An 18,761-nucleotide genomic window follows, 5' to 3' on the forward strand; every position below is an offset into this window, starting at 1 on the left:
GAGAGAGAAAAAAATTAGATCACAAGATTTTGCAAGAATGAATGTTGAAAACTATCTATGCGTGAGTGTTTGAAAATAAAAAGATTTACAAAAAAAAAAAAGGGACAGTGGGGTGATTCAAGGCAATTCTAACAGACCTGGAATGGAAAGTGCCATCCACATCCAGAGATAGAGCTATGAAGACTGAATGAGGATCAAAGCACAGTATTTTCACTTTTTTGGTTGTTGTTTTCTTGTTTTCTTGTATTTTGTTTTCCCCTTTGATCTGATTTTTCTTGCACAGCATGACGAATATAGAAATATGTTTAGAATTGTACATGTTTAACCTATATTGGATTGCTTGCAGTCTTGGGGAAAGTAGAGGAAAGGGAGAAAAATTTGAAACTCAAGATTTTCCAAAGATGAATGTTGAAAACTATCTTTGCATGTATTTGGAAAAATAAAGTACTATTAAATAAATAAATAAAAAGATATGGCCAATTTCAATTTTTTAAACAATGTCACTCAGTGCTTGAAATATTTAGTACCTTCTGACATTCATGAAAATTGTTCATAATGGCCAAGTGTGAAAACTTCAAGCAATTAAAAATCTTTGACCTCTTTAGTTTCTTGATCCTGAAATTTATTTTCCAACATAATTTGCACTATCTACTCACTTTTATGGTATCACCAAATATCTAAGTATATTTTAGTTTCATCAAGTTTTTGTTTTCTCAACATCTTCCTTTTCTGCAACAGATGTCACATTCAAATGGATTCAACAATGCATAACTATGAACACACATAGTTTATATATATATATATATATGTATATATATACATATATATATGTATATACATACATCTGAGGGGGAAAGATTAGCAGGATGGAGGAAGGAAACAAGAAAGGCATTCTGCAAGAGATGGATTTTCAGCTGAATTTTGAAGGAAGTCAGAGAAGCTCAGAATCAGAAGTGAGAATAGAGAATATTTCAGTTCGGGGCTTCTCTGGGTATGTTTTGAGCATGCCCAGTTTATCTAGCACAGAGCTCTATGGATCCCTTATCATGTGGACGGAGTAGTATTCTTTGGTTGATCTCCTCCTTCTTTAAAACGGATGAGAATGAGTCTTTCATCCTCTTCTGGAACTATGTCTGTTTACTGTTAGCAACCCTTTTTTTGATCTTTTTGTGATTCCTATCTGTTCTATGCAGCATAAACACCATGAAGTGAACCCATAAGAGGCAAGGTGCCCTTTTTCTTTCTTCTCTTTATTTCAGCTCTGAGAAATAGCTCTGAGGGAGGGCGGGATTTGTTCCACGTTGTTTGTCTTCAACTGAGGAGTTATGTGTAAAAAGATTAGGAAGGTAGAAAGCGGCCAAGTTGTGAAGATCGGAAAAGAAGATCTTATATCTGATTCTACAAGTAATTAGAAGCCATCGAAGTTCCTTGGAGTGAGGTTAAGGGGCAGATAACAGTTATCAGACTTGAACTTTAAGGAGATTTCTTTGGTAGTGGAATGACAGATGGATGGGAATGGGGAAAGACTTAAGGTAGGGAGACCCATTAGAAGATTATTGAATAGTCCTGGCAAAAGGTAATGAGGGTCTATACTAGTAGCAAGATGACTATGTTAGTAGAGAGAAAGAAATGTATATGGGAGATGTCATGAAGAAAATATAAGATTTGACAATAGGTTAAACATAAAAAGGTGATTGTGAATGAAGTACTGAGGATGAAACTGAGATTGGGAGTCAAGGTGCCTGGGAGGATGATGAGTAATAGGAAAGTTGAGAAGAGGGTAGGGTTTAGGTAAAAAGATAAGTTCTAATTTGTACTTGAGTTTGAGATTCCTACAGGGCATTTAATTTGAGATATCCAAAAGAAGATTGGAATGTCCAAAAGGCAGAACTGAAGTTCAGGAGAGAAATTAGGACTAGTTATTGGTATTATAATCCAACAGGTTAATCTTAAACACCAAGTCTAACAGTTATTCACTGGGAGTTAAAAACTCCCTGAGTCTCAATACATGATCCAACTCACAAACTATTGTAAAGAAATTACTTGATAAATCTTAAGTAATCTTAAAATAATTCTTAAATTTTAAATGTATTGAAATAATTCAATACAAGTGTGAATTTTAATGGTAATTTTAAAAAATAGTTTTTTTAAATTAAAGATTAATGAAAAAGATACAAAATTTGATTATATCCCAACAAATTAAACTTAATTCAATTGATAGTAGATTTGTATTTAACATTATCCATATGTTCATGTTTCATATGATATCACAAAGCTCCTTTCAATTTACCATTTCAAATAAATGTTCCATAGTCCTATATGAATATCATAGTTTCTATTTATCTCCAATGTTTTTTAAAAAGAAATTTGCTTTCTAGATCTGTAACACTTGTCTACTTAATGTTTATACTCAGATATTCATTAAAAAGCATATATGGTGTAAAAATATGTATCTCATTACTTTAAAAATTTCTATGGTTGACTTCTATGGATTTCTACCATGAAACAATGATAAGAACATTCCTTGGATATCTGTCACCAGCTTACCCTAACTATAGGCTAAGGATCTAAAAGGAATCATTTCTGGAATATTAAAATTGTAAACAATAATCATAGATGAACTTTTTAGATTTTGTAATACCCTATCAGACTTGATTTTCTAAACTAATACAATAACTACTATATTTAATACCTTGAATACTTATTCTGACTAAGTACTCAGGTTCCAGTTGACATTTTTTAAAGATAGTAGAATATAGATAACAAGCATGTATCAAAATACTGGATAATTATTACCTCTTTCATTCCTTGACTCTGAAGGCATTTTCCAAGCTTTTCACATAACATGGAAAGTGTCTTACCCACTTGGTGAAGGAATATGAGATTTAAAGGAATTCCAAACAAAGCAAAGATGACACAGAAAATCTGTCCACCAGCTGTCTTGGGAGATAGAGTCCCATAACCTGTTTTTAAGAAAGAGATAAATTGAATGACCTCTCTTGCTGCTACAAGTTTGTGCTTCTGATATTAGGCTTGGCTATTATTGGAGATTGTTATTTTGTTATTTTAACAGACCTATCATGTGCATAGTACTGTGCTGCCCGGAGCTCCCTCGGCCAGCAACATAATGGGATTCTTAATCCCAGGGTTGTGGGCTCGAGCCCCATGTTGGGCACCAAAATATAATATTCTTCTCTAAAATATAATGTTTTCTGGGAGCAGGTTGCTTGGAGGGCTTCGGGAGGCAGCCTTTGTTCCAGTTCAGTAAATACCCCAAATGCAGCCTGGAGTTAAAGTCCAAATCCTTTATTGTTTCCTTTAAAGTTTTGTCTCTTCTCCTGGGGCCTGGTTAGATTTAATAGAGTCCTATCTCTCTCCTTGGTTCTGAGAGCTCCTGCCGCTAGTCCTTTGCCTCTGCCAGCTTCAGCCCGTAGCTCCCTCCGAATGTCTCCAGCCCAGCACAAAGGTGGAAGATGGAATGGATCTGTCTCAGCCTCAGAAAACTTCTAGTGCACTTGTCCTTCCTGGCCCTAAGAGCTCCTCCTTATATGTTCCACACTGAGTATATTCCAATCATTACGTCACTAGGAAACTTATTTGTTGTAGGATTAAATCAATGCTAAACTAGATTTAACCATTGTCTCCTCAATTCCATTTACTAAGCACCTTATAAGAATCCTAACATCATTGCACAGTGCAGACTGAGACATCAAACTAAATTTCAAAATTTCCTCAAATACCCTGCTTGGTATTATTTGCCAAGCTAAAACTATTTATGAAAGATTATTTGACCTTTTCAAGTATAAAAAGGAAAATATTTTGGGGACAGTTAATTTCTTAGGGCTTATGTAGTCTGGAACATTTTCTCCCTGTGCTTATTAATTTTCACAAGAACCATACATAATTTTTCTTTTATCAAATGTTCTTAGAGAACTTTATCTACTTAACATTATCTTTTATCATATTTTATCTTGTAACTGTTTATGCACATGTCTTATGAGATTAGAAGTTCTTTGAGGGTAGGGACAATTTTGGTTTTATGTTCATGTCTACAACACATAAGCCTTGTGTTTGTATATCTAATTAAAGGAGTAGCTATGTGGCTCAGTGGCTAGAGCAACAAGATTTGGAGTCAGGAAAACCTGGGTTCAAAAATGGTCTCAGATACTTATTAGCTGTGTGACTTTGGACAAGTCACTTAAAATGTTTGCTTCAGTTTTCTCATCTACAAAATGAGCTAGAGAAGGAAACGGCAAACCACTCCAGTATCTTTGCCAAGAAAATCCCAATTGGAGTTACAAAGAGTCAGACATGACTGAAATGACTGAACAACAACTACAAAAAATCCAGATAAAATCTAAGAGGCTAATAAAAATCCAAGCATGAACAGAACTGCCTATTACAATTGAATCAAGAAATCCCTATTCCTGGAAATCAATTCCATTTTTACTTTGTGGTCACTTCTTGTCATACTATAGCCTTGGGGACTGATTGTTATCTCACATGTTACATGACAAACAAAGCTCTTTTCTCTGTACTGTGGATTTGGCATTGCTTGTGGGAAAAATGCTCCAAATGCTATTTTTTCCCTTTAATTTATTGACTTAAAGAGCTAAAATCCCTCAGTTCCCTCCCTTTTAAGAATTCATTTTCTGCCATCAGTGTCCCTGGGGGAAAATTTATCTTGAGTGTTTGGGAATGATATAATGCACTTTAATGTTTTCATACATCACTATTTTCCAAAGCATTTCATGGATTTAACGTCCTGCTAACTTGCTCAAGTAAAGCCATATTCTTTTCATAGGAACCTCAATGACTGCTTGATATGTCACAGCCAACTCACAACAGATTTTTTTTTTAAACAAAAGCAAATAAGAAAACAGTTTTCATTTGAAACTCATTTTTACTCTTTATGTATGACACAGTTTACCCATTCTGGTCTAAAAAGACACAGTAATTCCTTTATTCTTATGTAAAGATAACATAGTATAATATATTTTTCCTTTCATTCTTTTGGCATCTTAAACTTCCCTAAACAGGTAAAAATATCACATACTATTTTATGGAATCATATATTAAATAATTTTTTAAAATGCTATTGAAGTTTGGCAGTGAACTGACTCCAGTTTCTCTTTAGTTAAACCAAAATGTTAAGACTGACTCTAATTAATCTCTGGTTCAACTGGAATGTTAGGATTGAAGTTAGAAAGATCTAGATTGAAGTTCTGCTGCTGATATATACTATGTATCCACATGCAAGTTACTCAACTTCGAAGTGCCCTCCAAGTAACTCTCTTAGACAAGGAATAGACATACTTCTTCTCTGGGAATAAGAAGACTTTTCATACTGGAAGTTCTTTCTCACTGAAGAGATTACAGATCAATTTTTTTTAAATTGCTATTATAATGTCACAAGGAATTAGATACAAGTATTGTTTTCAGGAAATGCATAGTATTGATTAAAAGAAATGTTTGATTTGTCATTTTGAGAGGCTAACTTTTGTTCAGATGTCATTTCCAATTCCCAGTTATTATTATTAGAAATGTTGTTGATAACAGGTTTTTAACTGACTCAAGCAATTAATTTTGGTGGCCTCTTATTGTTTTATGAATTGTTGTCATTTTTTAAAAATGTATATTTCTATTTGCTCCAGATTTCTTGAAAATCTATCCTAGAAAAAAAAAAAAAAGAAAATCTATCCTAGAGTTAGGAATATCTGAGTTCAAATCTAGCCTCAGATGCTTGATTCTGGGTATGTCACTTAACTACAATTGTCTCACACACACAAAAAAAATCTGTCTATCAATCTATCCTTAGGATTTCTAGGCAAAGCTAAATCAGGTAGTATTTCCAAGTAAGAACAATGAATTTAAGACAGATGATTTGGAATCATCTTCTGCCACTTACTACCTGTATAACCTTGAATAAATTTACTTCACTTGATTTTCCTGATTTATAAAGTAAGAATGTTGGATTATATGCACTCTAAGGTTGTTTATAACTCCAAACCTATGATCTTATGGTCCTAGGAGAAATCTCAGAAGGGTGATTAGAAAATATGTATAATACCTACCTATTGTGGATAGAGTGGAGCCAACAAAGAAAAAAGAGTTGCTAAAATCCCAGTTGTTATGATCAAGCTCTGATGAATTTCCCAAGGGATATATTCCTTTTTTGACTGCATGAGTCAGATTCTGCAAGAAAAAAAAACCACTCTTTAAATGCATATCTACTTGTGATTTTTATAGAAATCATGTGGGCATAATGAATAGGATATTGATTGAAATAAGAAGACCTGAATTCAAATTCCACCTCAAATCACTGGCAGGACACATAACTCCTTAGAACATGAGCTTCTTCATTTGTAAAATAGGAGTAATAATCATATTACTGACCTCACATGGTTTTTGTGAGGACTTGTTCAATTGTTTCAATCATGTCTGACTCTTCATGACCCCATTTGGGGTTTTCTTCAAAGATATACTGAAGTGGTTTGTCATTTCCTTCCTTGGCTTATTTTATAGATGAGGAAACTGAGACTGAGACAGTTAAGTGACTTATCCAGAGTCACACAGCCACTAAGAGTCTGATGCCAGATTTGAACTCAGGAAGATTAGCCGTCCTAATTCTAAACCTGGAATTCTATTTACTGTGCCATCCCCTGTAGAAATAAAAATTGTTATTTCTTGTCATTATTGTTATCCTTCCTGTAATAATGGAAAATTGGGCTCTTTGTTAACTAGGGGTAAAATTCAACTCTGAAAATAAGCTCTGAGAAATTGAATTGAGTGTAATTAAAAGTAAATAAAATACTAGCAATCTTACTTACCTTAGGGGAGATGACCCTAGAAGTAACTGGGTAACAAAGTAGGTCTGGTAATGAGAGAAACAAGGTATACTCTTATTTTTATTATTAAAAAGCTTGTGTAAAGGATATGTACAGATTTTGTGGGATGACTAACACATTGCTAGGTCTAGTCATCTGCAAGGTTAATTTAGAGTCAGCCAAAGTAATGGAAATAATTTTCTCAGAAATCCCAATCTGAATTATAACAAACTATTTGCATGGTGGGACTATCCTAACTGCTTTTCTCCAACCATTATTTAGGACCATTGTTGTTGTTGTTATTCAGTCCTGTCCAACTCTTGTGACCCCTTTTGGGATTTTCTTGGCAAAAATATCGCAGTGATTTGCCATTTCCTTCTCCAGCTCATTTTACAGATAAGGAAATTGAGGCAAATAGGGTTAGGTGATTTGTCCAGAGTTATATAGCTAATAAACCCCTGAGACCAGATTAAAAAGTTTTCCTTACTCCAAGTCTGACTCTCTATCCATTGTGTCATCTAGCTGCCCTATATTTAGGATTTCATTCCCTTAACATCTATCTTTAACTTACCATGTCTAAAAAACCTTGAAGAAGAAATAAAATACTCTTATAAAATTCTCAGCTATTAAAGTCCAATTCATGTTGTTAGCTTTCTGGATACATTTTAGATTTTGTAGCTCATTTCTTCCCTAACCATCATCAAATATGAGATCCTGAAAGCTATACACAGGTTGACAGAAAGCTCTGGGTCAACATCTACTTAAAACCACAGGCAACCCCTCTTTCTCTTTTGTCAGACTACAGTACACAACAATGCAAAGTATAGATATTTAATTAAAACAGAATAGTAAGGTAAATAACCATGACAAACTCCACTCTCCCTTACACAGGGGCACATTTTTCCACAGATTCTCAGATCATTAGTGGGAAAAAGAATACAAATAGGGAGCATACATAGCCAGAGGATATGTGTGAAAAAGGAAACATACATAGAGAACTCACATGGGAGTGGAAACACATGCATCCAGGAAATTTATGTAGCTAACAAACACACATAAGAGAGAATTGATGTCCCCTAGCCAACTGACACCCCCTAGGACTATGTTACAGCTGAAATATTTCTTTGCCTCTAACACTGCCCCTTGCTGCTTCCTCATACATAGAATTATTTAGATCATCAGTTCTTCTAGCAAAGTCATATGTCAATCTTTCTCCACTAAAATGTTTTCTTTAATATACTTTTACTTGTTGGTGTTATCTACTAGGCTGTCTTCCCATCTGTGCAACCATCTACTGGTTTTTGGATAAATTATATAGGCTATGTTGTCTATTTCTCACATGGCAGTGTCAGAACTATTTTAGTTCTTTCGGGAGTCTGCCCTATATCCATGCCTATTCACTGATCAAAAAAAAAAAACTATTAGGTCAAGAGTGCCTTTAATTGCTTTGTTTGTGCCTCACAATAATTACACATTACCTGACATTTGAGTTGGAATAAGAAAATGATTTAATTCCCATCATGTCCCTAGAATTTAACACTTGCCTTGCAAATTAGCCTAGAGTTTTCCTTTGGCAAGAATGAAAAGTTAAAGTAGAGCTTGCAACATTTGTCTTGGATTTAGGTAACTGTCCCCAACTCACTCATCTTCCCAAAGATTTTAAGATGCTGCTGGTTCTTATCTTTTCAACTAAAACTTCATAATGATTTAGATGCCAGGATATAAGTTATGTAGGTTACATAGTTTATATAATATGAAAATTAGTAAATCTAAAAGAAAATTTCATAGTTTCCTCTTTTCCCCTGTTCCTCATCCCACATTACTCAAATGATTTTTGCTGCTCTCTTCTTCTTTACTTCTGTTTCACATAAATAAGTGGCCTTTTATCTTGCTAAGGCAAAATATCTCATTCCTCCTATCTTTGCCAACAGATTTCTCCCTTTAAACATCCCCCTAACTAATGTTGGATCACTCCCCCAATCTAGTTGCTTCCCTTTTGCCTAAAACTCTTTACCATCCTCAAAAACCTCCAGCTTATCTATCCTTGTTTACTAGCTTTTGTCCCATATTTCTTTTCCTTTTTGTGACTGAACTCCTTAGAAGGTTGTCTACAATAGGTGTTTTCCCTTCCTTTCCTCTCATTCTTTTCTTAACTCTTTTCAGTCTGGCTTCTGACCTCATCAGACACCAGAACCTCTTAATTGTCCAAGCTAATGGCTTTTTCTAGGTACTTATAGTTGGTTTTTTTTTTTAACTCACCTGTGCCTATGATCCTGTGGATCTAAAACACCTGGAAGAAGAAATAAAATGCTCTTATAAAATTTTCAACTATCAAAGTCCAATTCATGTTGTTAGCTTTCTGGATGCATTTTAGATTTTGTAGTTCATTCCTTACCTAACCATCATTAAATATGAGATCCTGAAAGCTATACACAGGTTGAAGAAAAGCTTTGGGTCAACATCTACTTAAAACCACAGGCAATTCCTCTAACAAAGATTTCTCTTTTGCCAGACCAAAGTGCACAATAATGCAAAGCACAGATATTTAATTAAAACAGAATAATAAGGTAAATAAACATGACAAACTCCTCTTCTCCCAGTTTCCTTCTTCTCTCTAGGTTTTCCTCCTCTTATCCATCTGGTCTTTCTCTGTGTCCTTTGCTAGATACTCATCTAGCTCACTCCTGCTAACAGTGGGGATCCCCTAAGGCTCAGACCTGAGCTGCCATCTCTTTTCCTTCTTTTTTTTTTTTTTTTTTTTAATTTTTTTTTTAATTTTTTATTTAATAATTACATTATATTGACACTCATTTCTGTTTCGATTTTTTTCCCCTCCCTCCCTCCACCCCCTCCCCTAGATGGCAAGCAGTCCTTTATATGTTGGATATGTTGCAGTATATCCTAGATACAATATATGTTTGCAGAACCGAACAGTTCTCTTGTTGCGTAGGGAGAATTGGATTCAGAAGGTATAAATAATCCGGGAAGAAAAACAAAAATGCAGATAGTTCACATTCGTTTCCCAGTGTTCTTTCTTTGGGTGTAGCTGCTTTTGTCCGTCATTTATCAATTGAAACTCAGGTCTCTTTGTCAAAGAAATCCACTTCCATCAAAATATGTCCTCATACAATATCGTTGTCGAAGTGTATAATGATCTCCTGGTTCTGCTCATTTCACTTAGCATCAGTTCATGAAGGTCTCTCCAAGCCTCTCTGTATTCATCCTGCTGGTCATTTCTTACAGAACAATAATATTCCATAACATTCATATACCACAATTTACCCAGCCATTCTCCAATTGATGGGCATCCATTCATTTTCCAGTTTCTAGCCACTACAAACAGGGCTGCTACAAACATTTTGGCACATACAGGTCCCTTTCCCCTCTTTAATATTTCTTTGGGATATAAGCCCAATAGAAACACTGCTGGATCAAAGGATATGCACATTTTGATAATTTTTTGGGCATAATTCCAGATTGCTCTCCAGAATGGTTGGATTCGTTCACAACTCCACCAACAATGCATTAGTGTCCCAGTTTTCCCGCATCCCCTCCAACATTCATCATTATTTTTTCCTGTCATCTTAGCCAATCTGACAGGTGTGTAGTGGTATCTCAGAGTTGTCTTAATTTGCATTTCTCTGATCAATAATGATTTGGAACACTCTTTCATATGAGTGGTAATAGTTTCAATCTCATCCTCTGAAAATTGTCTGTTCATATCCTTTGACCATTTATCAATTGGAGAATGGCTTGATTTCTTATAAATTTGAGTCAGTTCTCTATATATTTTGGAAATGAGGCCTTTATCAGAACCTTTAACTGTGAAAATGTTTTCCCAGTTTGTTGCTTCCCTTCTAATCTTGTTTGCATTAGTTTTATTTGTACAAAGGCTTTTTAATTTGATGTAATCGAAATTTTCTATTCTGTGATCAGTAATGGTCTCTAGTTCATCTTTGGTCACAAATTTCTTTCTCCTCCACAATCTCTTTTCCTTCTATATTAATTCACTTAGAGATCACATCTGCTACCATGGTTTCAATAGTCATTCCAATGCATATGACTCTCAGATCCTCTTGTGTCCCTAATCTCTTTTCCAATCTTCAGGCTCAATATCTTCAGCCCCTGAGCAAGAGTCCAGTTATCCAATCTCACAACTTAGGTGTCATTCTTGTCTCCTCACTTTCTCCCATGTCCTACACTTAGTACCCATTGAGAGGCCAAAATCTAAATATAATTTATGTACTTTATATCGTAGAAAAATTAGTAACTAAAATGAAATCTGAGAGAGCTCTTCTCCCCTGTTCCTCCTTCCACATTACTCAGATGCCTTCTGCCACATCTCCTTTTTCACCTGTTTCACATTCAATCAGGGTTCTAATCCTGTCATTCTCATCTTTGTAACATTTCTCCTACGTGCCCCTTTCTTTCAGTCAGTCAATAAATTTTATTAAGCACCTATTATGTTCCAAGTACTTGGCTAAGTGATAGAGATGCCAAAAGAAGCAAAAGATAACCACTGTCCCCCCAAAACCTCACATTCTAATGAGGAATATTAATAGCAAACAATATGTACAAACAAGTTACAGTATTAAATAGGAGGTAATTAAGAGAGTAAAGGGACTGGATTTGAGAAAACTTGGAAAAGACTTCCTGTAGAGATAAGATTTTAGTTAGAAAGTAGAGATGAGAGAAAAGCAGTCCAGGTGTGTGGAACAACCAGAGAAAATTCCTGGAGCCAAGAAATAGATGGAGTGTCTTGTATGTGAAATAACAAGGACCTAGTGTACTGGATCAGAATACTTGGTGAGGAGTAAGGTCTTCTTATACCTTAAACTGTGAGATGGGAAAAGGATGTTATGAAAGATTTTGGATGGTGCTTGGTTGGGACTTTGTAATTGGACAGTTGAGAGGAATGTGAGTAATAAATTGGTTAGGGGGGATAAGGAAAGGAATTTAGAATTTGAGAAGTGTATTGAGATATGTAGGTGTGACTGACTAGAAGAATGGTCATCAGATATTGGGAAGCACCACTCGCATTCCCTCCAAAGGCTGTAAATCTCTCCCTTGACATTGAAACCATCCTAGAAGAGGCCTTTATAACCTCACACCTGGACAGTTGAAATAACCTCCCAGTTGATTTCTTTGCCTCTTTCCACTTCAATCATATTCATCTGAGTTGTTAAATTGGTCTTCTGAAAGTATAGAACTGATCGTGTCACTCCCTCTTCCTCCTATTCAATAAACTCCAGTGACTCCCTGTCACTTCCAAGATCAAATATAAAAATTTCTGTTTGGTTCTTAACCTCCTTTATAACCTGACTCTATTCTACTCTTTCTACTACACTTACATCTTATTCCTTTCCATATACTCTCTAGTTCAGTAAGACTGGCCTTCATGCTGCCCCTTGTATATAATACTCATCTCTTGACTCTTAGAACTTTTCTTGGCTGTTTCCCATGTCTAAAAAGCTCTCTCTCCTCTATCCCAGCCTCTCAGCTTCCCTGGTTTCCTTCAAATTTCAGCTAAACTCCCAATTTCCACAAAAAGTTTTACCTCCATCATCTTAATGATTCCTTCTATGATTACTCCCAATTTGTCCTGTTTATTTTATATTTTGCTTGTAAATCATTACATGTTCCCTTCCTGACTGGGAGCTCAGGTAAGGACTGCTTTAAAAAAAAAGAAAGAAAAAACTTTCTTTGTATCCCCAGTGCTTAGTACAGTGCCTAGCACAAAGTAAGTGCTTAATAAATCCTAACATACTGACCTGACTACTAGTTGATTGGATAACTGACTGTAATGTCTGTTTTAATTTTTCAAATGTAGTACAAATGTGTTTGGTATTTCTTGTTGGATCTGTGTTTTTTTATTGGTCTTTGTCAAATATTTTTACTAAATGTATCTATATCATGTAGTGTTAGACAGTATATGGCAAGTGACAAGTGACAATTTTAGGTCATTTTGTTTTATGAAGGACACTTGAAAGCAAATATGTCTATTGCTCAAGCTAGGACAATAGATGCTCCTAAATTTCAGTAAGCTTGATTGAGAAAGATTACCTGTATTGGGGTTATGTCATAATATTTCTAGAGATCCACAGGTATCATTGATAAAGTCGAAACCATGATATGTCCAGACCCAGAAAATATCTCTAGAATTACTGGCAGAGTATACAGGCGTGTGTGTGTGTGTGTGTGTGTGTGTGTGTGTGTGTGTGTGTGTGTGTTTATATCTTGTATAGTCACAAATCTAGAACTAAATATTTAAACATCCTGTCTAGAAGACAAAAGATGATGGTGGCAAAGAGTAGAAAGTAAACCCTGAACTCTCAAGTTCAATGGTTCAAATGATTCAAAGATCAACTTTAAAAGCACTCCAGTATCTAGAGGATAGCACTAAATTGATTATTTGGAGAAGAAATGCATCTGTGCATTCCTACTACATGAGTAAATGTGGGATATATACATGGAGTAATATATATAAGTCACTTCTAAAGGTCAATCCACCCCCACCCTCATTAAGGTATCTGAAAGGTAACTTGCATGGCTTTTTTAAAAACCATGACAGAAGCATGACAGGTGAAAGGAATTCCCTCTCCACAATCCAACCTGGGAGACTTTTTAACGGAAGCAGAGAAGGCTAACTGACTTAGGTGGATAGGAAGATGTCTGAATAACAAAAGAGATGAAAATTAGCTTTCAGGCATACTGACCTGAGCAATCTCATAAAAGATCAGAACAAGTCATGGCAGCAGATTATAGGAAGCAGTCATACAACGATATTGTATGAGGATGTATTCTGATGGAAGTGGATTTCTTTGACAAAGAGACCTAACTGAGTTTCAATTGATAAATGATGGACAGAAGCAGCTACACCCAAAGAAAGAACACTGGGAAACGAATGTGAACTATTTGCATTTTTGTTTTTCTTCCCAGGTTATTTTTACCTTCTGAATCCAATTCTCCCTGTGCAACAAGAGAACTGTTTGGTTCTGCAAACACATATTGTATCTAGGATATACTGCAACATATCTAACATGTATAACACTGCTTGCCATCTAAGGGAGGGGGGGGAGAGAGGGAGGGGAAAAATCGGAACAGAAACGAGTGCAAGGGATAATGTTGTAAAAAAAAAAATTACCCTGGCATGGATTCTGTCAATATAAAGTTATTATTAAGTAGAATAAAATAAAATATTAAAAAAAGGAAGTAGTCATAGACGAAACTGCCACAATAGTCAATAACAGATATAAAAAACATTTTGAAGTAGGAAAAAAATAATGTCTTCAGAGGAGTAGAATATTTCAGAGACAGAGTAGTTCAATAAGCCATAGCCAGTTTCTGTGAGATGAAGCTATGAAAGATATTTTAAGCACAATGCACCCCTTTATAATCTAAATTATCTGACAAGTAATTCTTTATCCACACCTTAATATGTTGGTTGGGGTGGGAATAGGATCACAAAATGCAGACTGATTTTTGCTTCTTGATTTCCCCTTAGTGGTTACTCTGCCCTTCTGTCCTAAGTAAGTACTTTCTTTTGATTTACATTTCCCACCTTCTCTGTTGACAGAGAAAGCATTGTATGATGTATTTGTAAAGTCAAAATTAACTAAGGGCAGTACGATAATTTGAGAACTGATTGTGGAGTCAGAATTACCTTTAACACATATTGGCTGGGTGACCCTGGGACAGATTAAATCAAATATTTCAGTACCCCAAGCAATTCAATAAATTATAAATTGTAGAGACGGTGTTAATCTGGATACACAGAGGAAATTACTTATTGGAAGTTCCCTATGGCTATGAAATCACTGTTCTAATTAAAAATAATAATGATAATCAATAACAATATAACACATATAACAATTATTATTGTTATATAACAGGCTCAGTGCTTTACAATGATTATTTTATTTCATACTTACAACAACTCTAGGAAGTAGATGATATTCTTATCCTCATTGTACAGATAAGGAAATTGAGGCAAATAAAAGTTAGATAATTTTCCCAGGGTCATATAATTAGTATAGTACATGCACACACAATATATATGTATAAATATATGTATATATATACATACATATGTGGGTCAACTGTAATCACCCAACTGTAAGACATTTCTGCCCAACTTTTGTTCATGGCCTAGTATGACATCCTGTGTATATAAGTGTTAAAAGATTTTAAGAAAATAGTCAAGGTAGTAATTAATCCTTCTCTTTTCTCTTTCAAAGATATTTTTCTCTTTCAAGTCTTCTATATTCTCTTTTTTTTTTCTTTAGCTGAATTGGATAGGCTTAAGGCTAGTTTAATATAAATTGAGGGTTTCTTAAAAATTTTGGTTGCAAAGTAAAACAAGATTACTCTAGTATTAATATGGCTATATTTAATTAGCTGTTAAGAACTTTTCACATTTGACTAGGTCTTGAAAGGTGGCAATTCCTCCTTTATTTATTAGATAACAATACCAAATAACCCTATTTGTCTCCTCTATCACTCACATTTCTGTAGCACTCTGAAGTTTAAAATTGATTTTCTTAAACTAACTTTGAGATAGGGTAATATATGCATTATCTCCATTTTATAGATGAGGAAATAGTTTTTCAAAGGTTAAGCTTTGTATTGAAGGTCACACAATTGGTCTTCTCTTGTTCTTCTAAATCCAACTTTCTTTAGACAAATGGTTTCATTCATACATTCTAATCCTATGACACTCAGTGTCACAGTTATAGCTCAACTTTCTTTCTCATCATGAGAATATTAACATTACTTGAAGTTGAAGGAGTGTTGAATGCACACTGAGATGAAATTTAGCTATTCATTATTAAATGAGATTAATTATTAACATCTCATTTTATTCCTATGATTTCTTGATCATTCTTTTTCATTATCAAAAGGTGCCACCCTGAAATGTCTCTGCCTACCAATGCTTTTTAGTACCTTTTTTCCTAAGCTCTCTTCTTCAATCTCATAGATTTGTTTCTTCTTTTCTATTTGTTACTCACCTGGCATAAGTGACATGAGATTAGAATGATTTTCATTTGAGCTTTGCCTTCTTCCTGTGCTATATGTTAGTCAAAACAGCACAAAAGTTTATTGTAGTTTGATTTAGATAGCAAACAGACAACCGAAAGAGAATTTCTAAAAACAACAACCAAAAAATTGCATATTCTAAAATATAGGACTCAAAATGCCCAGAACACCTGGCTACAAGAAGAGAATAGTAATGTTAAAATAATGTGTCCACAATAACAGCAGTATCATGTGATGATGACTTATATAGACTTAACTTTTCTCAGCAATACAGTGATCTAAGACAATCCCAAAAGACACATCAGGGAAAATGCTATCCATAATCAGAGAAAGAAATATGGAGTATGGACGAAGATTGAAGAATACTATTTATACTTTTTTTGTTTTTGTTTTTTGTGACTTACCCCTTTTGTTCTGTTTCTTCTTTTACAATATGACAAATGTGGAAATATGTTTACTTGATTGCACATATATAACCATATCAAATAATTTGCTGTCTTTGGAGGGAGAGCAGGAAGGGAGGAAAAAAAATCTGAAACTCAAAATCTTATAAAATATGAATATTGAAAACTATCTCTACATAGAATTGAAAAATGCTATTTTAAAAAATAAAAACTCAATTATTTTTAAATGTACCCAGAACATGCTGCTATATTCACTCAGAAACTAAACAGGGACAAATTCTAGCTCCATAATATCATTAAACCTCCCTCCCTTTCAGAACATCACAGTTGATGGGACCAGACAGAAGTGAACTAAGTTGTTATACCCCTGAAAGGCTGCACTACAATTTTTCTCTCCCCTACTCTTATCTCTGTCACCAGTATAGGTTTAAGGAGAGAAGACATCATGTAGATCATCTAGTCCAATTCCCTCCCCTATCACCACTTTACAAATGGGGATGCCAAAGCTTCTTCCTTGTTTGTTTTTCTCTTTTTTTTTTCTTAGTTTCTCATTTTATATCACCACCATCACCACCACCACTACTACCACTACTACTACTACTAGTACTACTATTAACTACTACTACTAGTACCTTTACTATTCCTACTACTCCTACTACAACCTCTCTTTAGCATGGTTTGCAAACTCATTGCTTCCTCTTACCTCCACAAATTGTTCAACATCTTCTGGAGTTAGATCATCAAGTCTCCTCACGAAAGCAGCTTTCATTTCATACACTGATGTTTTCAGTTCTCTCTCAAAGTCAGTCTCCAGGGCTTGGAATATCAAAGATCCCAATATTAAGTAGATAAAATAACTAGCCAGCAATAGACTGATCTGGATTTTAGTATCATCCATGGCTTTCTGTAGAGCTAGTTCCAGTGAGAACCAGGGACAAAGGGCCTTAAATCCCTTTAATGTAAAACTGCTTCCTTCCCCAACCCCTTAAAAAAAACAAGGCCCAAGAGGAAAGGACTTCCTAGACACACAATCTAAATTACTTTTTGTCTTCAAATATAGCTTTAAACAAATATATAAAGGAGACAACTTTCATAATATTAATAGAAAAGGAAAATTGAACTCTTCCTGACTAAGGACTTCCTTCACTCTGTGAAATATTGAAATTCTCTGTTCCCCTAGCAAATTAGTCAGGGAAAAAGTAGGGGAGGGAACTTGGCACCAGGCCATAAACTAGTTCACATAAACTAGTTGCACAGATTTGCTAGAGGCAGAAGGACATGAATATAGAGGTTGTTCTTGAGGGCACTTTTCATGATTTTTTAAAAGCAACAAGGCTATTATTTTGTTTGGGGGCTTGAATGAGTTGATTGAGGCCAGTTAACTAGGAATCTAATTTGAGACCTTCATTCCTATAGAATTTTGCCTTGGTTTTGGAACAGGAGTATGAAAAAAAAAACCTTTGTGAACAGAAAAATAAAAATGGAACTTTTTTCATCAAGCCTGAATTTGACAATAAATCAGGAAGAATGCTTTTGAGCTTTGCAGCTAGAAAATTCTTTGGAGTGTGTGTTCCAATAGCTTCTCCATGAATACAATGTATATTTGTTTAATATTAAATTTAAAAACAAAAACTTACGTAGCCTGTGCCTGTAAAGGCCTCTTCTCTTGGGCCTTGTTATATTTTTTTAGGGGATTGGAGGAAGTTTATATTAGAGTTGATAGATTCCTCATTGTTGCCTCTAGCCCTGAATCCCACAGAAATAACTACAGCAACAAGCAGGTCAGCATGCTCTATGACCACACCATCTGATTAAGATATACCACAGAAATCAGCCAATAAGAAAGCAGCACCAACAAGATGCAGAACAGGATGTTGGACTGCAAACAACAGCCTCGTTTTAATATCATTACCATACATTAATACCCACTCACCTATAGTGGTTTTTTTCTGTATGCATTCTGGATCACCGCATGGTGATCACCAAGGCTTTAGAACCTACCCTTATTAGCAAACTCCTCTAACCTCAAAATTTCTACCTCTTGTGATATAATCAGCACCATGTACTCTATAAATATTCTATCTCACTCTACTAGGCTACTGACTCCTTCAGGGAGATTGACCTGCCCGTTGAGTGTGAAAAATGCATTTACTTGATTTGGACACAGTGTGAGTCCTGAATTCTTTTGAATGACACCATGAAACACTTATAGAACCCCAACAAAATGACTTGAGAGTCTCTGCCTTAATTCTCACTACTGTGAGAAGCCACGGGCAGTGAATGCCCAGCTGCTTAAAAATCTGTGATTTAAGTCTAATCCAAGTACAACCTCAAGGATTTGTCAAACTAATTGAAGTCTTAGGAGGACAGATCAATTCCCTTTTCATATTTTCTACTTTGCTCTGCTATCAGGAGCATCCTGGAAACTGGCTTTTCTAGATACAAGAACACTGTGTAGAGGATACCTGTCTCACTCAGAAGTCCTACCCTGCTG

The 18,761-nt window shown here is 35.1% G+C and overlaps 1 protein-coding gene across 1 annotated transcript in view; it reads right to left on the minus strand.

Moving 5' to 3' along the window:
- LOC127549580 (potassium channel subfamily K member 16-like) overlaps positions 1-18,084 on the minus strand; it is a 42,713-nt gene extending 24,629 nt beyond the window's left edge. Inside the window, exons 1-3 of the mRNA XM_051977751.1 lie at positions 16,971-18,084; positions 6,075-6,195; positions 2,797-2,963 (exon numbers count right to left, since the gene is read on the minus strand). Coding sequence (XP_051833711.1) covers positions 2,797-2,963; positions 6,075-6,195; positions 16,971-17,165 — 483 coding nt within the window. The 5' untranslated portion in view covers positions 17,166-18,084. The remainder of the gene's footprint in view (positions 1-2,796; positions 2,964-6,074; positions 6,196-16,970) is intronic.
- Positions 18,085-18,761: the final 677 nt, after the last annotated feature.

This window comes from Antechinus flavipes, chromosome 2 (genome assembly GCF_016432865.1).
Source record: "Antechinus flavipes isolate AdamAnt ecotype Samford, QLD, Australia chromosome 2, AdamAnt_v2, whole genome shotgun sequence".
In the NCBI taxonomy this organism is placed as follows: Eukaryota; Metazoa; Chordata; class Mammalia; order Dasyuromorphia; family Dasyuridae; genus Antechinus; species Antechinus flavipes.